The sequence below is a fragment of the Drosophila mojavensis genome, unplaced genomic scaffold, assembly GCF_018153725.1.
Source record: "Drosophila mojavensis isolate 15081-1352.22 unplaced genomic scaffold, ASM1815372v1 contig_74, whole genome shotgun sequence".
Classification (NCBI taxonomy): Eukaryota; Metazoa; Arthropoda; class Insecta; order Diptera; family Drosophilidae; genus Drosophila; species Drosophila mojavensis.
In genome coordinates, this window is record NW_025318899.1 from 25,710,770 (window position 1) to 25,737,708 (window position 26,939).

Consider the following 26,939-nt stretch of genomic DNA (forward strand, 5'->3'; position numbering starts at 1 on the left):
GGCGGATCGGGAAAATTTTAACACTTTATAAATCGGAGATATGCTCCAAATTTCAAGTCTCTAGCTTCAATAGCGCCGAAATAGATTGCGTTTATACGGACAGACGGACAGACGGACGGACGGACAGACGGACAGACGGACGGACAGCAAGACGGACATTGCACAAAACCAATATACTGATTCACTTTCGTCAATGAGTTAATAAAGTAAACAGTAAAACACAAGCGCGCTACAATCCATATAAAATATAATATTTATTTCTCTTTTATAACCCTTACACTAAAAATATTTTTTACATATTCAAATATTTTTAAATATTACCTTTCATTCACAAACACATCCGCTTATACTAACAAAATACTAACTAATTATGGCCAATCCAAATAACCTAATACGACCAGCAGTACTTAATGCAGTGAACATGGACGAACTACCAACTTCTGCGCCAATTATCACCAATAACGACGAACCAAAGACAGCAGCTGGGAACAACAAGTAGACAGGCCATGCACCAATATAATAGAAATGGGGAAACAAATTCTATCGAAAACCATATCGACCGAATTATTAATGACAGATTGACGACAATATTAAACAACATGAGCGTAAATATCAATACTAGCGATTTTGCTGAGGCAGCCGCCTATAGTATAGACCCCGACTCTAGAGGCAACATTACTGACTTAGATCGCGTCCCGGACATAGTAAAAGGTATGAGGGAATTCTCAGGGGATCCAGTTGAGTTTAGCTCCTGGAAAAAGGAGTAGGATACTAGAGGCCTACTCTAGTATCAAAGGATCACCAATATACTTTGGTATTCTACAAACGATCCGTAGTAAGATAACGCACCACGCAGACCACGTATTGGACTCCTACAATATGCCCCTGAACTGGGAGGCACTTGCTCGATGCCTTACTCTGCACTTTGCGGATAAACGAGACCTAAGTACACTTGAATACCAACAACTACTATGACACAAAATGGACAACAGACAGTTGAAGAATTTTATCAGAATATTTACAAACACCTATCTTTGATCCTTAATAAGGTTAGCTGTATGAATTTAGACAGGCAAACCGAGGTAGTTATGACAAAATCCTGTAGGGATAGAGCATTAGATACGTTTGTAAGAGGACTGTTGGGCTCAGCAATCATCGCTTCATTGTAATTAAGAGCGGCAGTTCATAGAATATGTTATCATGTAAGAGAATTTGTAACGGAGATCACGCTCTCCCTTTTGCGTTGTCTCTTTCACCCACGCACCGGCTCAGCTTAATCCGCCGGCTCGCGTACATTGTAATTAGTATGCAATTAACTCTTGTTTAGAGCAGATGCAGTGTTAGATTGACTATTACAAACATAGTAGCGGACAGCACGACAGACTAGTCGCTTGCTCGCGTCTATCACATAAACTCTGTAAACTCTAATAATCGCTAATAAACTAATCACTAAGTAAATTCAATCGTTTAATAATTTAAAGCTATTCGAAAAATCTCGATAGCACAACATTTGGTGACCCCGACGTGATATTTTCGTTTCTTTCTACATATTTGCATATATATATTGACAGCATCACATACATACATACACCCGTGAATATAAGCAGTGTATATAGCGATTAGTTGCGTGCCGTTACTTTGCCAATTCGCCAGACACTCTTTCGTTCGGTCTGCAATACACTGGCGCCCGTAAAAGTAGTACACATGCGAAAACTTCTGCAAATGACAATCTAATAAAGAATCAGCTAATTTCTGAACTATGTCTATGGTTAGTGACTGCGTGTTCTATAGCTTCAATCTATAAGTGATTAAGTTTGCATAAGCACAGTGTAATTACATGCTTGCCGTTATTCTTCGTTGACATTGCACTTTTTCGCCACGGCTGCGATACGAGCGCGTCCATAATAATCGTACCGGTGTGCAACAATTCATACGTGTATATTATTTGAGTACCATAATATAATTCTTTGCCAGTTTATTAAAGTTGCAAGTACTCTGCTCGACAAATACGACTTATTCCAAGTTTGTGTCTGCGCTATATATACATTTACTTACTCTTGCAATCGCGCTCGCACCAACGACTTTGAGCTCTATCGTGTTGCTCTTGCTGTACTCGTCATGGCGAATTTAGATGCTAGTGCAGTTGCTCCCGAAGATCGCGTGCGGTTTTATAAGCTCAAGGTACAGTCGGTGTTTGAACGCGTAAAAAAGCTACAATCCAAGGTCGATTCAGATGCTCTTGCCGATCACAGTGACAGCACTCTAAATGTTCTACTGGAGCATATCGACAAGCTAAGCCACTCCTTTAGCAAGGCCCATGAAAGTCTAGAGGAGCTCGACTTTACTGAGATGTCCAGCAATTTGCGCACTGACTTTGATGATTTAATAATGGTCATGCAGTCAACAATAATGTCCGAAGTGCAAAGTCGTACTGCTCAAGTGCATCATAGTTCCACGTTTAGTCGTCCAAGTGACCCTCCTCGCGCATCCGCTCCCAGATTGCAGGCTGCACCTGCGTTGCCGCCATTAAAGTTACCTACGTTCAGCGGTGGATATGCTAATTGGGCTGATTTCTACTCAATGTTTTCTACAATCATTGAAAGTCGGCCAGAAATCAGCAATATGGAAAGACTTCAGCACCTCCGGTCCTGCCTCGATGGCGCAGCGTTGGATACGGTTCGCTCTTTGGAAATTTCTAATGATAATTATACAATTGCCATAAATTTATTAAAGCAGAGATATGATAACCGCCGTTTAATCTTCCAGGCCCACATCGTAAAGATCTTAGGTCTCAAAAGAGTAGAAAACGGATCCATAACCAAGCTGCGTGAGCTATCTGACAGCTTCAATGTCCATATGCGTGCGCTCAGTAGTCTGGGCACAACAGAGCAGATAGCCAGTGCCATGATTGCTCAGATACTGCTACAGAAGCTTGATGAGGCCTCACAAGCTAAATGGGAAGAGAAATTGGACAACTCAGAGACGGCTCTTCAGATACCCAGATATGAAGAAGTCTCCTCATTTCTTGAGCTTCGTTGCCGTACTTTGGAATCGATGAAATTTGCTCTTACAAACTATTCGTCAAGTAAGCCGATGAATTCTTGCAGTAAGGTTGCTACCAGTAGATCAGCATTTCTCGTAACCGGCCACAGTACTCACAGTTGCAATTTTTGTAATGATCTTGAGCACACAATCTACAAATGCCCAAGATTCGCAAACTTGTCTCCTAGTCTTCGCCTGAATGAGGTCCGAAAGGCTGGCTTATGTTTGAATTGTCTCAAGGGAGGTCATCAGTCGCGACAATGTGGCTCGCGCAGTTGTCGGGTCTGTGGAGTCAAGCATCATACGCTTCTTCATCTCGGCCACTCCAGCACATCGCAGGCAGCAATTCCGCCCCATCAACAATCTTCAACATCAAGAGTACAGACCATCCCTCAGCCCTCAGCACCAGCCACTACTCTCTTATCCAAGGATCAGCACAGCGATGTTGTGCTCCTGGCTACCGCAGTGGTTCTGGCAAGGAATCGGTTTGGCGAGCTTGTTCCTTGCCGTGCGCTTTTAGATTCAGGCTCTCAACTACATCTCATTACAGCCAGATTTGCGAATCTCCTGCAACTTAAGAGAACAAAATCGGTGGCATCTGTATGCGGCGTAGGCAACTCCAATGTTGCCATGGATGGCAGCAGCATTTGCCTCACTCTTCAAGCTCATGCATCTGAATATACAACTAGCATAACGGCTATGGTAGCTACAAATATAACTGGCAGGCAGCCTAGTTCTAATGTGAATACGAGCAATTGGAGCATACCGCAAAATATAGTGCTGGCAGATCCAGCTTTCCATAGGCCGCAACGAGTAGATCTGCTTATCGGAGCTAGCCTGTTTTATGATTTGCTCTGTGTGGGACAAATCAAGTTGATGCCTGGACTTCCATTGTTACAGAAGACTCGTCTTGGTTGGGTTGTATCAGGTGGCGAGGCTCGCAACCACAACTCCGTGCTAATAGCTTCAAAGACGCCTTTGGATCCGATTACAGACTCCTGTGCTGATATCAAGTTGGACAGTCTCGTTCGTCGCTTTTGGGAAGTTGAGCGCTGCAGCGATTCCATTGTAAGGTTCAGCAAGGAAGACTCAGACTGCGAAGCGCATTTTGCGAGGCATTACAATCGATTGGCTAGTGGCCAATATACAGTACGCCTGCCTGTTAAGCTTAGTTGCGAGCTTCTTGGAGATTCTTATGAGCAAGCGCGACATCGGTTTCTCAATTTGGAGAAGAAATTGAGTCGTTTGCCGCATATAAAGTCTCAATACTCAGCATTTCTGAAAGAGTATCTTGAACTTGGTCACATGTCACGCGTTCCTCTAAATTCATTCCATCTATGCAGATATTTTCTTCCTCATCACTGCGTTCTGAAGGATGATAGCACAACTACCAAGCTTCGCGTCGTCTTTGATGGATCTGCATCTACAACAACTGGGCATTCGTTGAATGACATTCTAATGTCAGGTCCCGTCATTCAGCCAAAATTAGTCGACATATTATTGCGCTTCCGATCTTATCCAGTTGCACTCACCGGCGATATTTGCAAAATGTATCGTTGCGTGAAAGTACCTGAGCCGGACAGCTATCTACAATGCATTTTATGGAGGAATTCGCCAGATGATGAGTTGGAAGTTTTCAGGCTTGATACGGTAACATATGGAACAAAACCAGCGTCATTTTTGTCTGTGCGCGCCATGCATCAGCTTGCCGTAGATGAAAGGAACGCATTCCCAGTCGGGTCCGACGTACTGCTTCGCGATTTCTATGTTGATGATTTGATTAGTGGAGGAAATTCAGTCGAAGAAGCAAGACTTGTTATGCAAGAGACAGCTGGAATCTTGGCATGTGGGAAGTTTAAATTGAGGAAGTGGTGTTCAAGCCATCCCATGGTGCTGGACGGCGTAACAGACTGCGACAAGGAATCGCTCATTAGGTTCAATGATGGCAGCGACATTACAAAGACACTTGGCCTTGCATGGGATCCGGCATCTGATCAACTTCTTTTCTCATATCTAGCCCTGAATTCAGCCTCTAAGCCCTCCAGGCGCTCTGTTCTCTCGTCTATTGCTAGGTTTTATGATCCCCTCGGCCTGGTCGGCTCAGTAATAACGAAAGCTAAAATCTTCTTGCAACAACTCTGGAGGCATAAACTTGATTGGGATGAGAGTCTCCTGTCTGCATGTCACACTGCATGGCTAGACATTTGCAGCAACTTTGGCAATGGTCTTAGTAGTGCATTTCCCAGGCTATCATTAATACCAGGATCGAAGGTTGAGGTCCATGGATTCTGCGATGCCAGCATCGAGGCATACGGAGCTTGCATTTATATTGTATCCAGAGGTCAGCATACCATCAGCAGGTTGCTTTGCTCTAAGTCTCGAGTTGCGCCTCTAAAAACGCTCACGGTTCCCAAGCTGGAACTATGCGGGGCAGAGTTGCTTGCGCGTCTAATGAATGAAGTGGCTCGCTTAGGCATTTTCGCAGGCGAGTTTCATTGTTGGTCTGACTCTACTGTTGCGCTTTCTTGGATCAATGACGAGCCCGGACGATTTAACGTTTTTGTTTCAAATCGCATCGCCACGATACAAGATCTCACATCAGCAATGGAATGGCACTATATACCTACAACACTGAATCCCGCGGATATATTATCTCGGGGTGCATTGCCCTCGGATTTAAATGCCTCATTACATTGGTTCAACGGTCCAGGTTTCCTCTGTAAGCCCAGATCTCAGTGGCCAGTCTCAGCACTTCCAGAAAGAACTTCAATTGAGCGTCGAAGAACTGTGCTTCTTGTAAAGGACGCAGTCCATGATGTCTCTATGGACTGCAAGTTTGTGAATTCTTTCGGCCGCTTGCAGCGTACGTTTGCATACGTATCAAAGTTTATTAAAAAAAGTCATGGTCCAGGAATAACCCTAGCAGACATCCGGAACGGCACTCATATACTGTTAAGAATGATTCAACGAACACATCTCTCAGACGACATAAATGCTCTTCGAAATAAAGGAATGGTTCCGTCATCCAGCAGTCTAGCCTCGCTGTCACCGTTCCTTGATGAGATTGGGCTGCTACGTGTCGATGGTCGTCTCAAAAACTCAACTTTAAATTTCGATAGTCGCCATCCAATTATTTTGCCCAAAGTTCATCCAGTAACTAGAGCCATCATAATGCATTTCCATCAGCGAAACTTGCACGCTGGTCCCCGAGCAGTGCTAGCGTTGGTTCGTTCCCAATATTGGCCAATTGGAGGTAGAAAAACTGTAGCCAGTGTAATTCAGAGATGCGTAATTTGCTTTCGTGCAAGGCCCCGACTCGTTGAACACATAATGGCAGATCTACCCAAGGATCGAGTCGACGGCTATCGGGTCTTTGGAGTGACTGGAGTCGACTTTTGCGGACCCTTCTTTTACAAGCCTGAGTCACGAAACAAGGCGCCTGTGAAATGCTACGTTTGTGTGTTTATTTGTTTTGCTACGAAGGCTATTTGGTTGGAGTTAGTCAAGGATTTAACTACCGCGGCATTTTTGCATGCACTTCAACGTTTCATATGCACCAGAGGAAAGCCAAGTCAAATCTGGTCGGATAACGCCACAAACTTTCTTGGTGCCCGCAATCAGCTTCAGGAGTTGAAGCGTCTATTTCTGTCAGACACCCACCAGAAGGCTGTGAAGGATTTCTGTTTGGCAGACTCAATCGAATGGCATTTCATCCCTCCACGATCACCTCACTTTGGTGGCTTGTGGGAGGCTGCAGTGAAGACAGCGAAGCATCATTTTTACCGATGTGTTGGGTCCTCCGTCCTAACTTACGATGAGCTTCGCACACTGGTTTGCAACATCGCTGCTGTCGTTAATTCACGCCCTTTAGTTTCGATTTCAGAGCACCCATCAGACATAGACGTGTTGACTCCTGCGCATTTTATCAACGGTGGCCCTCCTTCGTCCTTCAGTGAGCCAAACCTGACAGGGCTCAATTTTAATCGTTTGGATGCTTGGCAGCGCGTAAGCTATCTCCAGCAGGTGTTCTGGACTCGTTGGCGGGACGAATATCTCAACTTGTTACAACAGCGAGCGAAATGGAGAACTTCCAAACCTGGCTTGGCTGTTGGCAACATAGTTCTTGTGAAGGATGAGAATCTACCTTCACTTAAGTGGCCACTAGCCAGAATAATCGAACTTATCCCTGGAAGTGATGGCGTTGCACGGGTAGCCCTACTAAAAACAGAAGCTGGCGAGATAAGAAGAGCTACAAATAAGCTGTGCTTGCTGCCCCTTAAGGATTCTGTTGAAGACTAAGTCTTCAACGGGGGGAGGATGTTGGGCTCAGCAATCATCGCTTCATTGTAATTAAGAGCGGCAGTTCATAGAATATGTTATCATGTAAGAGAATTTGTAACGGAGATCACGCTCTCCCTTTTGCGTTGTCTCTTTCACCCACGCACCGGCTCAGCTTAATCCGCCGGCTCGCGTACATTGTAATTAGTATGCAATTAACTCTTGTTTAGAGCAGATGCAGTGTTAGATTGACTATTACAAACATAGTAGCGGACAGCACGACAGACTAGTCGCTTGCTCGCGTCTATCACATAAACTCTGTAAACTCTAATAATCGCTAATAAACTAATCACTAAGTAAATTCAATCGTTTAATAATTTAAAGCTATTCGAAAAATCTCGATAGCTCAACAAGGACTACGTGGCGATTTACCACGCCTTCTCAGCATCAGGGAACCAACTGACTTGCCGCAAGCGTTGCATTTGTGCCTAAAGTTAAAAAACCAAACCTATAGGACAACTTATGCAAACAACAGCCAGCAAAACATGAAATTCAGAAACATATACCAGAATCCAATTCCGGCACCTCGTAGGTCCATACCAACTCCATCAAACAAGCCAACTTATAGACTTCTGATATATCTTCCATATCAGAATCCACCTCCAATTCCTCCACGGAGACCAGTACCACAACCTAGACCATTCTACAGTTATAACCAGGTACAGCCCAGTCAATTTCAAAGACCACCAAACCAATTTGGCTATCAACCACAATACTGGTCACAACCAAACCAACCCAATCAATATCGACAGACCCAACCAATAGCCCCACCTCGTCCGACTGCTGCCAAGCCAGCAGAACCAATGGACGTTGATCGTAGTATGCAAACGAAGATGGTCAACTATATGAACAGACCCCAGTTTGAGAGCGGCAAAAGGCCACCATTCCCCGTAAACCAAGATGGGAAAAGACAAAGACTCTTTAACACTGAGGGAGTAGAATGCCAGGAACAAAACGAACAAAGTTATGCTGAGGCATACGCCACCATGACGGACTATGAAAAGTACGAGCAAGAAATGACTGAAGCTAATAACCAGGAGGGATACGACATGAGCTTGACAGAATATATGGAGCAAGCAAACGCAAACAACGAACCAGAAACCATACAATACCCCGATACAGATTTGAATTTTTTAGAATGAGTGGGGGGTCACGAAACTTTCAAAATTCTTATCGATACTGGCTCAAACAGAAATTACATACAACCAAGACACGTAACAAATCCAAAGCCAAACGAAACACCTTTTAAAGCAATAACTGTAGGAGGTAGCATCGAAATAACACACCATAAACTTGCAAATTTATTTAACCATCCAGAATGTAACGTAAAATTTTGTCTACTACCAACTTTAAAATCATTTGATGCCATTCTTGGCAACGATAGCCTTAAAGATCTAGAAGCAGTAATCGACGTAGCCAACAAAGTAATGACAATTAAAGGAGAAAAAAAGATACCAATAAAAGAAAAAAAATATGAAGCAGTCAACATAATCATACCCAGGACGGAACATTTAGACGACAGACAAAAAGTAGACCTTGACCAATTGGTCCAGAAATACCCTAATCTCTTTGCGGACCCAAACGAAAAATTAACATACGCTACGAATGTTGAAGCAGAAATAAGAACCTCTACTGCTTCGCCAATATATTCCAAATTCTATCAATATCCAATGTCCTTAAAAGATGAAGTGAATAGACAAATCCAAGCGCTGCTAGATAATGGTATTATTCGACCTTCACGGTCACCTTATAACTCACCAGTATGGATAGTTCCTAAGAAACCAGATGCATTCGATGAAAAGAAATTTCGAATGGTCATAGACTATCGAAAACTCAATAAAGCCACTATAGCAGACAAATACCCCATTCCTGAGATTAACGAGGTATTAGCCCAGCTCGGCAAGAATAAACTCTTTTCTGTCCTCGACCTTAAGAGCGGATTTCATCAAATCCAGCTAAAAACATCAGATATTTCAAAAACAGCCTTCTCCGTGAATAACGGAAAATATGAGTTTACACGACTCCCATTCGGATTAAAAAACGCACCATCCATTTTTCAGCGTGCGCTCGATGACATTCTCAGAGAACACATCGGGAAAATCTGCTACATTTATATCGATGACATCATAATTTTTAGTAAAAACAGGGAATCACATACAAAAAACCTTCAAACAATTTTCCAAACTCTGCAAGATGCCAATATGAAATGTCAATTGGACAAATGCGAGTTCTACAAAAACAAGGTTGAATTTTTAGGATTCGTTATTTCTGACAAAGGCATTGAAACAAACCCAAACAAAGTACTAGCAATAGCCAATTACCCACAGCCCAGAACTTTAAAGGATCTAAGAGCATTTTTGGGACTAGCAGACTACTATAAAAGCTTCATAAGGGATTTCGCTAAGTTAGCTTAGCCACTTAGCTCCCTTTTAAGAGGGGAAAATGGACGAGTGTCCAAAAACAATTCAAAGAAAACAAGTAAGAAAACTCTAGTCGAGAGTGCTCGACTAGATACTACCCTGAATTAAGAAAAATTAACATCAGTTGCATCGATCGGGATTCGAGCCGCGACTTCTCGATCAAGAGCCATGCAGCTAATACACCAGGCCACCCCACTCCTGCTGGTGGTGCTGGCAAAACTCAAATAAATTCACTGCTGCTACCAAAACTGAACGAAACTAACTGCTGATGTGATTCTAAGAATCTGCTAGAATAACCAAACTATTAAAAACGCACATAAAGTATGGTTAAAATTTCAATTTCGGTGTATTTAAAAATATAAATTAAATAGAAAACTCATTTATGAAAATATAATAATATTTTGAAACAATTAAAAAAAATTAACATCAGTTGCATCGATCGGGATTCGAACCGCGACTTCTCGAGCGAGAGTCATGCATCTAGTACACCAGGCCAGCCCACTCCTGCTGTCTAGAAGAAGTTTGAATGTATGTGTGCACACGCATACGATGCTGTTGTAGCTGCTGCACGTGCGTTTGTTAATTGGCCAAATATTTGATTATTTTTTATTAATTTTTGGCTGAACGGAATTTAATGAAACTTTCAGAATATGATCTACATATTATATTGAATATTTGAGAAATTTAAAAAAAAGAAAAATCATTCACAATTAGCTAAAGTGGCATCTGATTTGAACTTGAATGTTTTTACTCGATAAAAACATAACGGGATGATTTATCGAATTTTAAAAGCAAACTCGACGTCCGCGCTGTATATACGGTCATTTAAAAAAAAAAAATTCAAGTCTCTAGCTCTTATATCTTCGGAAATCGACGCGTTCAAACATACGGAAAGACGGACAGACAGACAGACGGACAGGGCCAAATTGACTCAGCTCGTCGCCCTGATCAAGAATATATATACTTTGTGGGGTCTGCCACGCCTCCTTCTGCCTGTTACATACATTTCAACAAATCCATTATACCCTGATTTCCCATTTTCAATGGGCTCAGGGTATAAAAATAATAAATATGAACCAAGACGCAATAGAAGCTGTCAACAAAATCAGGAATTCATTAGTGTCCGATGAAGTTATTCTTCAATTCCCTGATTTCAACAAAGAATTTCAACTAACAACAGATGCTTCCGATTTCGCCATAGGCGCAGTACTATCTCAAGGTGTCAGACCAATTTCCTTTCTCTCTAGAACGCTCTCCAAAGCAGAAGAAAATTACGCCACTAACCAGAAAGAAATGTTAGCCATAATTTGGGCATTAAAAGCCCTCAGAAACTACCTCTACGGTAGATGAAAAATTAAAATCTACACTGATCACCAACCCCTCACTTATTCGCTTAGCAGCTGGAATGGAAATTCCAGAGTAAAACAAGTAAGAAAGCTATAGTTGAGACTGATCGACTACGAGATCCCCTGAACCCTTGGAGCAATAGCTATTTCAATAATTTTTCGCGTCTTTCAGCTTACACAAGAAACACGCACACACACACACGCACGCACGCACAGACTGGCATACATACATACACACGCATACACACACACACACACAGACACAGACATACACAAACATTTACATATACAAGCATAAACACGCATGGGCTGCAGTGTGCGCTTACTATGAGAACTTAATTGTTTAATAACTTTTTTTTATGGACGTACGATCTTCATGAAACCTTCAGATTATGATAACAACATGGATATGCATGTATTTGCCAAAGCACAAGTCTCTAGTATTCGAAATACGCTTTTTACAAAAGTGAGGGTGAGGGGGTGGATATGGGGGTGGGGGGTATATTTTAACAAAAACCGAAATTGCATAAATTGCATATTAGTATACATAAAAAATTTGGAGACACTAGCAATAAAGGTGTAGGAGATAAAGTTTTATAACTGGTTTTCGATAAGGGTTTTTATCGATAAAAAAAATATCGGGATGAGTTATCGATTTTTAATGATAAACTTGATATGCGCGCTGTAATTACGGACATTTAAAAATCGACGTGTTCACACGAACGGACAGACGGACAGACGGACGGACGGACAGACGGACAGACAGACGGAGAGGGCCAAATCAACTCAGCTCGTCGCCCTGACGAGGGGTCTGCCACGCCTCCTTCTGCCTGTTACATACATTTCAACAAAACCATTATACCCTGATTTCCCATTGAAAATGGGTTCAGGGTATAAAAAGCAATTGAAACTTTAGCACAGTACACTGAAAATTAACTAAAACACAATAATCTATATCCCACTCTGCATCATGAAATAACCCAAACATTTACCACGCAATAACATCCTCATTAAATCATAGAAAGGCTAGATCTATAAATTGGATAGGATCAGCTTGGAAGTACGTGGCAGGAAACCCTGACCACGACGATTTAATAATGTTGACACAAAACTTTGATAAGTTAGTATCAAATAATAACCAACAAGTAATCATAAATAGGCAGTTAGAACAAAGAATCAACAAGTTAACTAAAATCTCAAACGATTTAACAAATTCCATCAAAAAGGGAAGCCTTTTTAGCGACGAAATAGCAATTAGCTTCCAAAATCAAATAAGACTGATAAAGGAAGAAATTATTAATATCAGACACGCCATTCAGTGGGCAAGGTTAAACATCATTAATTCTGTAATCCTGAGTCAAGAAGAGTTAATTTTAATAAACAACATGTTTCACGATCAAAATTTGACCCAACTCTCAGTCGAGGAAATGCTCGAATTCTCTAATGTATCTATCCTACATAACGGCACAACACTTGTTTACTTTGTAAAAATACCTTTGTTAGAAAAACAAGATTTTCAGCATATAATAATTAAACCCGTTGTAAGAAACAATAGAATTATTCATTTAAGCAGTAATGACTTCTTTATTGGAGAAAGTCTAATCTATGAGATATCAGAGAAATGTAAAACATTTAATAATATTATAATATGTCATAAAAATAAAATTGTTAATTTAAGTAATACTGATTCTCTACCAAAACTAGTGAAGGGTATTAGGGCGCACTGCAATTTTAGCAACGCTGAACATCTGGAAAAAATAGAGGAAATCGACGACGGGCTAATCTTGCTTAACGACTTCGGCGGTAATGTGACCTGGAATGGAACCACGGAATTTATCAGAGGGACTTACCTCTTCCGATTCCATAATGAATCCGTTAAGATCGGCGCTCAGCAGCTCGACAGCGTCGAATCAACCATCCTTAGGCCCGAAGTGCCTATAATACAGATGACTCCAGAAGAGGTCGAGCGGGTGAAGGTGCTTTCGTTGCAGTCTCTGGAAGCGCTGCACATCAACAACATTGGGCAACTAAGGAACTTAAACATCAGAGCCTATACCAACACAATCGCGTTGATTTCTCTGTTCCTGATTGCTATCTTCATCATCACCATCCTCTGCAAGTTGAGAAAAGAAAGGAAGAACATTACTTTACAAGTCAGCCAAATTCCACTGCAGGTTACCTCAGAAGGAAAAGGAGCATCATCCATCTCCGCTCCAACGTAGACATCCGCAAGAAGACCACCGCAATTCCCAATCAACGACGTCCCTTACTTTAAAAAAAAATGATAACAAAGAAAGGCCTACTTGGGGACAAGTCGGATTCAGAGAGGGAAGAGTTAACAACAAAATTGTTGCACAATTTTCCGTCGCGGTCAACAACCGGCACACTTGCCCAAAAACGCCTAATCAGCAGTCTGCTATTCTGCAGCCTGCAATTCTTAGGAATCCAGCCGTCGCCGGATGCGAGCAACGTTGCAGCCGTCACCAGCAGCGCTGCCGCTGCCTACTCAAATTCTAGCTAGCTAGGGTAGCATTGTCTTAAGAATTATTCAGTCCGATTTTTGAAATAAACAGATTCACACGTAAAATAAATATTCGCTTATTTTTTTTAACTTATGTATGTACATACATACATACATACACGGGCCAAATAGACCCATTTTAAAGGGTGCATCTGTTAGATGTCATAAAACTCATGCAATTAACAAGTAAGAAAGCTCTAGTCGAGACTGCTCGACTACGAGATCCCCTGAACCCTTGGAGCAATAGATATTTCAATACTTTTTCGCGACTTTCAGCTTACACAAGAAACACGCACACACACACACACGCACGTACGCAAACACAGGCATACATACACACACACGCATACAGACACACATACACACACACACGCATACATACACAAACGCATACACACACACACATACACACACACATACACAAACACATACACACACAAGCAACCATGCATAAACACGCATGGGCTGCAGTGTGCGCTTACTATGAGAACTTAATTGTTTAATAACTTTTTTTATGGACGTACGATCTTCATGAAACTTTTAGATTATGATTATAACATGAATATGCATGTAATTGCCAAAGCACAAGTCTCTAGTATTTGAAATACGCTTTTTACAAAAGTGAGGGTGAGGGGGTGAATTTAGAGGTGGGGGGTAAATTTTAACAAAAACCGAAATTGTATAAATTGCATATAAGCATACATTAAAAATTTGGAGACTCTAGCAATAAAGGTGTAGAAGATATAATTTTATAACTGGGTTTCGATAAGGGTTTTTATCGATAAAAAAATATCGAGATGAGTTATCGATTTTTAATGATAAACTTGATATGCGCGCTGTAATTACGGACATTTAAAAAAAATTTGAAGTCTCTAGCTCTTATATCTTCTGAAATCGACGCGTTCATACATACGGACAGACGGACAGACGGACAGACGGACAGACAGACGGACAGGGCCAAATCAACTCAGCTCGTCACCCTGATCAAGAATATATATACTTTGTGGGGTCTGCCACGCCTCCTTCTCCCTGTTACATACATTTCAACAAAACCATTATACCCTGATTTCCCATTGAAAATGGGTTCAGGGTATAAAAACAAGTAAGAAAGCTATAGTCGAGACTGCTCGACTACGAGATCCCCTGAACCCTTGGAGCAATAGATATTTCAATAATTTTTCGCGTCTTTCAGCTTACACAAGAAACACACACACACACACAGGCATACATACACACACACGCATACAGACACACACACACACATACACAAACACAAACACATACACAAACACATACACACACAAGCACCCACGAATAAACACGCATGGGCTGCAGTGTGCGCTTACTATGAGAACTTAATTGTTTAATAACTTTTTTTATGGACATACGATCTTCATGAAACTTTCAGATTATGATTAAAACATGGATATGCATGTATTTGCTAAAGCTAAAGTCTCTAGTATTTGAAATACGCCTTTTACAAATGTGATGGTGAGGGGGTGGATATAGGGGTAGGGGGTAAATTTTAATAAAAACCGAAATTGTATAAATTGCATATAAGCATACATAAAAAATTTGGAGACACTAGCAATAAAGGTGTAGGAGATATAATTTTATAACTGGTTTTCGATAAGGTTTTTTATTGATAAAAAAAAGATCGGGATGAGTTATCGATTTTTAATGATAAACTTGATATCCGCGCTGTAATTACGGACATTTAAAAAAATTTGAAGTCTCTAGCTCTTATATCTTCTGAAATCGACGCGTTCATACATACGGAATATATATACTTTGTGGGGTCTGCCACGCCTCCTTCTGCCTGCTACATACATTTCAACAAAAACCATTATACCCTGATTTCCCATTGAAAATGGATTCAGGGTATAAATACCTATAAAAGTAATGGGAAGTGCACTTGTTGCTTTAGTTAGTAAGCTACTTAAATGTAAGCGCGCCTCTTCAAATAAAACCCAAAATCGTTCACACCATTCTAAGTTGAGGGAGGCACACGTCAATGCTCATGTAGCATGCATACACACATTAACATACACAAACATACGCACATACATATAAAGGTACTCAAATGCTTCTACAATGATTACCCCATCATTTGTGAGCATCGCGGCCCCCTACGTACACACATTCAAACATATGTTTGTAAGTGTGAGCAGTTCACAAGATCGACCTAATGCAAATGCTGGGCTTTAAAATTGCTACAGGCAGCAAGAGCCTCGCACACAGGCATACAAATGCTCATAGTACATGTAGCAAGGGAGAGTGTGTGTGCATGCTCGTCGTGAAAAGTTTTTCATTATGCGCACCAACGTTTTCATACCCTTCCCACAAATAATAACGAAAACGCAAACATTCTGCACGAGCATGGCAAACGGCTTGAAAAGTTCGGAATACTCTTCACTCAAAAGGGAAGGCATAGGTTCTTGCTGCGACGAAATTTCAATTTTCGTGAGCTGCTGCTTGTGCTCACATGCAAACATACATATACACATTCGAGAGAGCAGAGAGCATCGAGAGAGAGAGCAAGGGAAACATTGAGCATAGAGGGATCTTTTGTTCAACATTTGACCATCACGGTCGAGCGCATGAAGCGAAATGATTGTGCGTTCGTATATTTTCGTAGCTCGAACCTAAAAGTAAAGAGCCGAGCGAATCCAAAGCTGTCTGGGGTGTTAAAGCCTCAGAAAAAGCGTGCAAAAAGCTTTCCACTAGTTGACTAGTCTATGTGTTCTCTGGTTAGTGATATAAGTCTACATTTAAAATTAAATAACTAGCTTTCGCTAGGGTTTTTAATCGATAGTAAAATATCGGGAGTTTTTCAATTTATTTCACTTTTTGTTATAACAGTAACCAGAGAACACATAGACTAGACATCTAGAATAAATTTTTTCAACGACGAAAAATGCGCTGAGGAGACTACACAACTTCGTATTTGCTCGGCTCAGTCTCTTGAAGCTCGAACAGTGAAATATTGCACGACAAAATCAGTGTGCTGCAAGCGCTTTCGATAAAGTTTTTAATCGATAGTAAAATATCGGGAGTTTTTCAATTTATTTCACTCTTTGTTATAACACTAACCAGAGAACACATAGACTAGACATCTAGAACAAATTTTTCAACGAAGAAAAAATGCGCTGAGGAGACTACACAACTTTGTATTTGCTCGGCTCAGTCTCTTGAGGCTCGAACAGTGAAATATTGCACGACAAACGAAATGGTGCCATTTTTATATGAAGCACGGCTATGCGCTGTTTGTCCTACTCTCTCTCCCACTCTAACTCTCTCTATGGTCTCTCGAATAGCAGCAGCGCACAGAAATTGAAAATTTTTCGCGACGATCCCAGTATTCCTTTTGAGTGAAGGGTATACCGAAATCATAAAAGCGTTTGTCACGCTCATGCAAACAAAATGTAAGCGTTTCGATGGTTATTCGTGGGAAGGGTATGAAAGCGTTGATATGCATAAAGAATATGATTTCGCGAGGGGCAAGCACACACACACTTGCAGTCTCTGGAAACATGTGTGAGCATTTGTGGCCTGTGTGCGTAACTTTTGCTGCCTGAGCAAATTGTAATGTTCAAAATTGACCGTTCATTGGCCTTTGAGGGAGCACATACATATGTGTATGTATGTATGAGATGGGATGATAATTGTCTGGCGATTCAGTAGTTTGTCAATTTTGTATAGTTTGAATTGTAGAGGGACTGCCAAATGAGCCTTTATGACTTAATCAGTAATTTTGGCAATAAAGATCATTTTGCCGCTGGTTGGTTGGTCTTACGGACTGCCATATCCACTCCACGCAGATGTATATGTACATATTTACGTACATTTATATACTATTATATCTAATCATGTTTATAAATGCGTGTATTGATAAAAACTATTATAGTACATAATAATAAAACTTCATTTTGATATATTTAAGAAAATTTTCGACAAGAAGCCATTCATAGCAAAAATTAAAGAAACAAGACAGAACGTTGCAGTCGGGCGTTACCGACTGCGGAATACTCATTCACATCAACAATTTAGTAGTTAAGTTTCGCCCTAGTACTGTAGAAATACAGTTATTCCGATTTGCGATTTATATAAACAAACTAGTGCCGGAACAAACAAAAACTAAAATGGCAGTAAGTGAAGAAAATCTGAAAGCGCTGCTTGAGTATGCAGTAAACAGTGCATTAGAAAATCAAGCGCAAGTATTTGAAAGGAAAATGGAGGAAATGAGAAACGAGTTTAGAAACGCAAGAGTGTCCGTACCCAAGGTTGAAGTGTTTAAAGATGCGGAAATTATTGTAGGTATTAAATGTGACGAAACACTGGAAATAGTAAAATCAGTACCAGACTTATAGGGAAAAATCGAGACTTATGTTTCGTGGCGGAAAGCCGCACACACTGCATATAAAATCTTTGAAAATTATGTAGGAAGCTCAAAGCATTATCAGGCACTGGGTATAATTAGGAATAAAATCAAAGGCCCTGCTGATATGGTACTGTCTTCATACGACACTCCACTGAATTTTAAAGCAATTATCAATAGGCTTGACTTTACATACGCCGATATACGCCCCATTTATATAATCGAGCAAGAGTTGTCCGTTCTACCCTGACAATAACCAAATATTATGAGGAAATTGAAAAGAAATTAACATTACTCATAAACAAAACAATTATGACTTACAATTCCACTTTGGCTGCTTCTCTAAACGAAAAATACAGAGCAGATGCATTGAGAGTCTTCATTTCAGGCGCAAAGAAATCTCTCAGTGACATTCTATTTTCAGCAAGGCCAAAAGATTTGCCATCAGCACTGGCACTTGCACAGGAAGTTGAATCTAATCATGAACGTAGCTTCCAAAATCAAATAAGACTGATAAAGGAAGAAATTATTAATATCAGACACGCCATTCAGTGGGCAAGGTTAAACATCATTAATTCTGTAATCCTGAGTCAAGAAGAGTTAATTTTAATAAACAACATGTTTCACGATCAAAATTTGACCCAACTCTCAGTCGAGGAAATGCTCGAATTCTCTAATGTATCTATCCTACATAACGGCACAACACTTGTTTACTTTGTAAAAATACCTTTGTTAGAAAAACAAGATTTTCAGCATATAATAATTAAACCCGTTGTAAGAAACAATAGAATTATTCATTTAAGCAGTAATGACTTCTTTATTGGAGAAAGTCTAATCTATGAGATATCAGAGAAATGTAAAACATTTAATAATATTATAATATGTCATAAAAATAAAATTGTTAATTTAAGTAATACTGATTCTCTACCAAAACTAGTGAAGGGTATTAGGGCGCACTGCAATTTTAGCAACGCTGAACATCTGGAAAAAATAGAGGAAATCGACGACGGGCTAATCTTGCTTAACGACTTCGGCGGTAATGTGACCTGGAATGGAACCACGGAATTTATCAGAGGGACTTACCTCTTCCGATTCCATAATGAATCCGTTAAGATCGGCGCTCAGCAGCTCGACAGCGTCGAATCAACCATCCTTAGGCCCGAAGTGCCTATAATACAGATGACTCCAGAAGAGGTCGAGCGGGTGAAGGTGCTTTCGTTGCAGTCTCTGGAAGCGCTGCACATCAACAACATTGGGCAACTAAGGAACTTAAACATCAGAGCCTATACCAACACAATCGCGTTGATTTCTCTGTTCCTGATTGCTATCTTCATCATCACCATCCTCTGCAAGTTGAGAAAAGAAAGGAAGAACATTACTTTACAAGTCAGCCAAATTCCACTGCAGGTTACCTCAGAAGGAAAAGGAGCATCATCCATCTCCGCTCCAACGTAGACATCCGCAAGAAGACCACCGCAATTCCCAATCAACGACGTCCCTTACTTAAAAAAAAAATGATAACAAAGAAAGGCCTACTTGGGGACAAGTCGGATTCAGAGAGGGAAGAGTTAACAACAAAATTGTTGCACAATTTTCCGTCGCGGTCAACAACCGGCACACTTGCCCAAAAACGCCTAATCAGCAGTCTGCTATTCTGCAGCCTGCAATTCTTAGGAATCCAGCCGTCGCCGGATGCGAGCAACGTTGCAGCCGTCACCAGCAGCGCTGCCGCTGCCTGCTCAAATTCTAGCTAGCTAGGGTAGCATTGTCTTAAGAATTATTCAGTCCGATTTTTGAAATAAACAGATTCACACGTAAAATAAATATTCGCTTATTTTACTTTAACTTATGTATGTACATACATACATACATACACGGGCCAAATAGACCCATTTTAAAGGGTGCATCTGTTAGATGTCATAAAACTCATGCAATTAACAAGTAAGAAAGCTCTAGTCGAGACTGCTCGACTACGAGATCCCCTGAACCCTTGGAGCAATAGATATTTCAATACTTTTTCGCGACTTTCAGCTTACACAAGAAACACGCACACACACACACACGCACGTACGCAAACACAGGCATACATACACACACACGCATACAGACACACATACACACACACACGCATACATACACAAACGCATACACACACACACATACACACACATAACACAAACACATACACACACAAGCAACCATGCATAAACACGCATGGGCTGCAGTGTGCGCTTACTATGAGAACTTAATTGTTTAATAACTTTTTTTATGGACGTACGATCTTCATGAAACTTTTAGATTATGATTATAACATGAATATGCATGTAATTGCCAAAGCACAAGTCTCTAGTATTTGAAATACGCTTTTTACAAAAGTGAGGGTGAGGGGGTGAATTTAGAGGTGGGGGGTAAATTTTAACAAAAACCGAAATTGTATAAATTGCATATAAGCATACATTAAAAATTTGGAGACTCTAGCAATAAAGGTGTAGAAGATATAATTTTATAACTGGGTTTCGATAAGGGTTTTTATCGATAAAAAAATATCGAGATGAGTTATCGATTTTTAATGATAAACTTGATATGCGCGCTGTAATTACGGACATTTTAAAAAAATTTGAAGTCTCTAGCTCTTATATCTTCTGAAATCGACGCGTTCATACATACGGACAGACGGACAGACGGACAGACGGACAGACGGACAGACAGACGGACAGGGCCAAATCAACTCAGCTCGTCACCCTGATCAAGAATATATATACTTTGTGGGGTCTGCCACGCCTCCTTCTCCCTGTTACATACATTTCAACAAAACCATTATACCCTGATTTCCCATTGAAAATGGGTTCAGGGTATAAAAACAAGTAAGAAAGCTATAGTCGAGACTGCTCGACTACGAGATCCCCTGAACCCTTGGAGCAATAGATATTTCAATAATTTTTCGCGTCTTTCAGCTTACACAAGAAAAACACACACACACACAGGCATACATACACACACACGCATACAGACACACACACACACATACACAAACACAAACACATACACAAACACATACACACACAAGCACCCACGAATAAACACGCATGGGCTGCAGTGTGCGCTTACTATGAGAACTTAATTGTTTAATAACTTTTTTTATGGACATACGATCTTCATGAAACTTTCAGATTATGATTAAAACATGGATATGCATGTATTTGCTAAAGCTAAAGTCTCTAGTATTTGAAATACGCCTTTTACAAATGTGATGGTGAGGGGGTGGATATAGGGGTAGGGGGTAAATTTTAATAAAAACCGAAATTGTATAAATTGCATATAAGCATACATAAAAAATTTGGAGACACTAGCAATAAAGGTGTAGGAGATATAATTTTATAACTGGTTTTCGATAAGGTTTTTTATTGATAAAAAAAAGATCGGGATGAGTTATCGATTTTTAATGATAAACTTGATATCCGCGCTGTAATTACGGACATTTAAAAAAATTTGAAGTCTCTAGCTCTTATATCTTCTGAAATCGACGCGTTCATACATACGGAATATATATACTTTGTGGGGTCTGCCACGCCTCCTTCTGCCTGCTACATACATTTCAACAAAAACCATTATACCCTGATTTCCCATTGAAAATGGATTCAGGGTATAAATACCTATAAAAGTAATGGGAAGTGCACTTGTTGCTTTAGTTAGTAAGCTACTTAAATGTAAGCGCGCCTCTTCAAATAAAAACCCAAAATCGTTCACACCATTCTAAGTTGAGGGAGGCACACGTCAATGCTCATGTAGCATGCATACACACATTAACATACACAAACATACGCACATACATATAAAGGTACTCAAATGCTTCTACAATGATTACCCCATCATTTGTGAGCATCGCGGCCCCTACGTACACACATTCAAACATATGTTTGTAAGTGTGAGCAGTTCACAAGATCGACCTAATGCAAATGCTGGGCTTTAAAATTGCTACAGGCAGCAAGAGCCTCGCACACAGGCATACAAATGCTCATAGTACATGTAGCAAGGGAGAGTGTGTGTGCATGCTCGTCGTGAAAAGTTTTTCATTATGCGCACCAACGTTTTCATACCCTTCCCACAAATAATAACGAAAACGCAAACATTCTGCACGAGCATGGCAAACGGCTTGAAAAGTTCGGAATACTCTTCACTCAAAAGGGAAGGCATAGGTTCTTGCTGCGACGAAATTTCAATTTTCGTGAGCTGCTGCTTGTGCTCACATGCAAACATACATATACACATTCGAGAGGGCAGAGAGCATCGAGAGAGAGAGCAAGGGAAACATTGAGCATAGAGGGATCTTTTGTTCAACATTTGACCATCACGGTCGAGCGCATGAAGCGAAATGATTGTGCGTTCGTATATTTTCGTAGCTCGAACCTAAAAGTAAAGAGCCGAGCGAATCCAAAGCTGTCTGGGGTGTTAAAGCCTCAGAAAAAGCGTGCAAAAAGCTTTCCACTAGTTGACTAGTCTATGTGTTCTCTGGTTAGTGATATAAGTCTACATTTAAAATTAAATAACTAGCTTTCGCTAGGGTTTTTAATCGATAGTAAAATATCGGGAGTTTTTCAATTTATTTCACTTTTTGTTATAACAGTAACCAGAGAACACATAGACTAGACATCTAGAATAAATTTTTTCAACGACGAAAAATGCGCTGAGGAGACTACACAACTTCGTATTTGCTCGGCTCAGTCTCTTGAAGCTCGAACAGTGAAATATTGCACGACAAAATCAGTGTGCTGCAAGCGCTTTCGATAAAGTTTTTAATCGATAGTAAAATATCGGGAGTTTTTCAATTTATTTCACTCTTTGTTATAACACTAACCAGAGAACACATAGACTAGACATCTAGAACAAATTTTTTCAACGAAGAAAAAATGCGCTGAGGAGACTACACAACTTTGTATTTGCTCGGCTCAGTCTCTTGAGGCTCGAACAGTGAAATATTGCACGACAAACGAAATGGTGCCATTTTTATATGAAGCACGGCTATGCGCTGTTTGTCCTACTCTCTCTCCCACTCTAACTCTCTCTATGGTCTCTCGAATAGCAGCAGCGCACAGAAATTGAAAATTTTTCGCGACGATCCCAGTATTCCTTTTGAGTGAAGGGTATACCGAAATCATAAAAGCGTTTGTCACGCTCATGCAAACAAAATGTAAGCGTTTCGATGGTTATTCGTGGGAAGGGTATGAAAGCGTTGATATGCATAAAGAATATGATTTCGCGAGGGGCAAGCACACACACACTTGCAGTCTCTGGAAACATGTGTGAGCATTTGTGGCCTGTGTGCGTAACTTTTGCTGCCTGAGCAAATTGTAATGTTCAAAATTGACCGTTCATTGGCCTTTGAGGGAGCACATACATATGTGTATGTATGTATGAGATGGGATGATAATTGTCTGGCGATTCAGTAGTTTGTCAATTTTGTATAGTTTGAATTGTAGAGGGACTGCCAAATGAGCCTTTATGACTTAATCAGTAATTTTGGCAATAAAGATCATTTTGCCGCTGGTTGGTTGGTCTTACGGACTGCCATATCCACTCCACGCAGATGTATATGTACATATTTACGTACATTTATATACTATTATATCTAATCATGTTTATAAATGCGTGTATTGATAAAAACTATTATAGTACATAATAATAAAACTTCATTTTGATATATTTAAGAAAATTTTCGACAAGAAGCCATTCATAGCAAAAATTAAAGAAACAAGACAGAACGTTGCAGTCGGGCGTTACCGACTGCGGAATACTCATTCACATCAACAATTTAGTAGTTAAGTTTCGCCCTAGTACTGTAGAAATACAGTTATTCCGATTTGCGATTTATATAAACAAACTAGTGCCGGAACAAACAAAAACTAAAATGGCAGTAAGTGAAGAAAATCTGAAAGCGCTGCTTGAGTATGCAGTAAACAGTGCATTAGAAAATCAAGCGCAAGTATTTGAAAGGAAAATGGAGGAAATGAGAAACGAGTTTAGAAACGCAAGAGTGTCCGTACCCAAGGTTGAAGTGTTTAAAGATGCGGAAATTATTGTAGGTATTAAATGTGACGAAACACTGGAAATAGTAAAATCAGTACCAGACTTTGAGGGAAAAATCGAGACTTATGTTTCGTGGCGGAAAGCCGCACACACTGCATATAAAATCTTTGAAAATTATGTAGGAAGCTCAAAGCATTATCAGGCACTGGGTATAATTAGGAATAAAATCAAAGGCCCTGCTGATATGGTACTGTCTTCATACGACACTCCACTGAATTTTAAAGCAATTATCAATAGGCTTGACTTTACATACGCCGATATACGCCCCATTTATATAATCGAGCAAGAGTTGTCCGTTCTACCCTGACAATAACCAAATATTATGAGGAAATTGAAAAGAAATTAACATTACTCATAAACAAAACAATTATGACTTACAATTCCACTTTGGCTGCTTCTCTAAACGAAAAATACAGAGCAGATGCATTGAGAGTCTTCATTTCAGGCGCAAAGAAATCTCTCAGTGACATTCTATTTTCAGCAAGGCCAAAAGATTTGCCATCAGCACTGGCACTTGCACAGGAAGTTGAATCTAATCATGAACGCTTCCAATTCGCTAGTAGTTTTGCTAGGAATAATGAAGAAAGAGCTCAGCGTCAGGAACAGAGACAGCAAAGGCAGCCCACTGTAGAAAGCGCCCCAAACCAAGTAAAATCTCCATTTTACAAACAAAAATCCCAAAACAATAGCCCGAATAAAAACAAGAACCACCACAACCTATGGACGTTGACGCTTCATCTCGGTTTAGGCAAACAACTCAATACCCGAATCAAGGCGGTTCCTACCAAAATCAGGTGCCAAAAAGAGCAAGTAGTGGAACAGCTAGAACGACCGGTCCCAAACAACAGAGAACTAATCATCTCTCACAAGATGAAAATTCTGAAGGTCAATCGGAACAAGAGTACCAAGCAGTAGCGGAGGCTGAGGTATCAGATTTGGAAGATGAGGATCAGATTCAAGAGGTCAATTTTTTAGAAATTGCTCCCTGTTACCGTTTGTAGAGCGAACGATAGCAGGTTCGCAGACACAAGCGCCTCAAAAAACTATATAAAACCAATCCCGGAACTTAAAAATGTAACCAAAGTTAAAGAAAAATTTTTAGTTAAGTCACTTCATGGCTTTAACGCCGTTCAAGAGAAATGTCTTATGCACCTTTTTGATACAACAACCACATTTTTTTTACTTCCCAGCTTATCAAGCTTTGATGGAATAATAGGACTTGATTTTTTAAAAAAGATTAACGCAAATCTAGATTTGAAAAACAACATCTTAAAAACAAATAATGGATCTGAAATAATTCAATACAAAACAAGTAAGAAAGCTCTAGACGAGACTGCTCGACTACGAGATCCCCTGAACCCTTGGAGCGATTTCAATAATTTTTCGCGTCTTTCTACTTACACAAGAAACACACAGGCATACATACAAACACACACACATATACCCACACAACATACACACACACATACACAAACACATACACACACAAGCACCCACGCATAAACACGCATGGGATGCAGTGTGCGCTTACTATGAGAACTTAATTGTTTAAAAACTTTTTTTGTGGACATACGATCTTGATGAAACTTTTAAATTATGATTATAACATGAATGTGCCAAAGCACAAGACTCTAGCATTTGAAATACGCTTTTTACAAAAGTGAGGGTGAGGGGGTGGATATAAAGGTGGGGAGTAAATTTTATCAAAAACCGAAATCGTATAAATTGCATATAAGCATACATAAAAAATTTTGAGACTCTAGCAATAAAGGTGTAGGAGATATAATTTTATAACTGGTTTTCGATAAGGTTTTTTATTGATAAAAAAAAGATCGGGATGAGTTATCGATTTTTAATGATAAACTTGATATCCGCGCTGTAATTACGGACATTTAAAAAAATTTGAAGTCTCTAGCTCTTATATCTTCTGAAATCGACGCGTTCAAACATACGGACAGACAGACAGACGGACAGGGCTAAATCGACTCAGCTCGTCGCCCTGATCAAGAATATATATACTTTGTGGGGTCTGCCACGCCTCCTTCTGCCTGTTACATACATTTCAACAAAACCGTTATACCCTGATTTCCCATTGAAAATGGGTTCAGGGTATAAAAAGCCCAAATGTTAACTTTACTGAAGTAGAAAATATAAAAGTTCCGCAAGAAATTGAAAAAGAATTTAAGAAAATGTTACAAGAAACAAGTAAGAAAGCTCTAGTCGAGACTGCTTGACTACGAGATCCTCTGAACCCTTGGAGTAATAGATATTTCAATAATTTTTCGCGTCTTTCAGCAACAACTTTGTCATTTCAATACATAAATTCATTCGAAATAATGAAGCGCATTTTTGGCTATGTTCATAAATTCATCCGGAAAATAAAATCACCTGAGTTATCATCAGCCGATCTGCGTCAAGGATCGTTCCTATTATGTCGTCTTGTTCAAAGAGCTCAGTTGCAACCGGAATACTCTGCCCTACAGAATGGAAAGAATATACACTCGTCAAGCGCCATTCTTTCGCTATTTCCGTTTATGGATGATTTTGGATTACTAAGAGTTGGTGGTCGTTTAGGACACACCACTCTCGGCTTCGATGCGCGCCACCCAATCATCTTACCCAAAAACCATCCCTTAACCTTCGCTATAATCTCCCATCTTCATCAAAAGCATCATCATGCTGGACCGCAAGTTTTGCTTGGAGCAATTCGACTGCAGTTTTGGCCCATAGGCGGCAGGAAAACTGTTGCACGAGCATTGCGAAAATGTATAATTTGCTGCAAATCCCGACCTCGCCTTGTTGAGCATATA

General features: G+C 40.2%; 1 protein-coding gene across 1 annotated transcript; it reads left to right on the top strand.

Moving 5' to 3' along the window:
- The first annotated feature begins 2,118 nt into the window (after positions 1 to 2,118).
- Positions 2,119 to 13,368, top strand: LOC122757619. Its single transcript, XM_044010332.1, has 3 exons — positions 2,119 to 2,676; positions 2,767 to 5,761; positions 12,851 to 13,368. The coding sequence occupies exons 1-3, from the start codon at positions 2,119 to 2,121 to the stop codon at positions 13,366 to 13,368; spliced, it is 4,071 nt and encodes a 1,356-aa protein (XP_043866267.1).
- The last annotated feature ends 13,571 nt before the right edge of the window (positions 13,369 to 26,939 follow it).

Coding starts and splice junctions, on each gene's coding strand:
- LOC122757619 (XM_044010332.1), top strand. CDS start 2,119: ATGGCGAATTTAGATGCTAGTGCAGTTGCTCCCGAAGATCGCGTGCGG. Junction 2,677..2,766: donor ATGGCGCAGCGTTGGATACG/GTTCGCTCTTTG, acceptor TTAATCTTCCAG/GCCCACATCGTAAAGATCTT. Junction 5,762..12,850: donor CAACGGTCCAGGTTTCCTCT/GTAAGCCCAGAT, acceptor TACCAAAACTAG/TGAAGGGTATTAGGGCGCAC.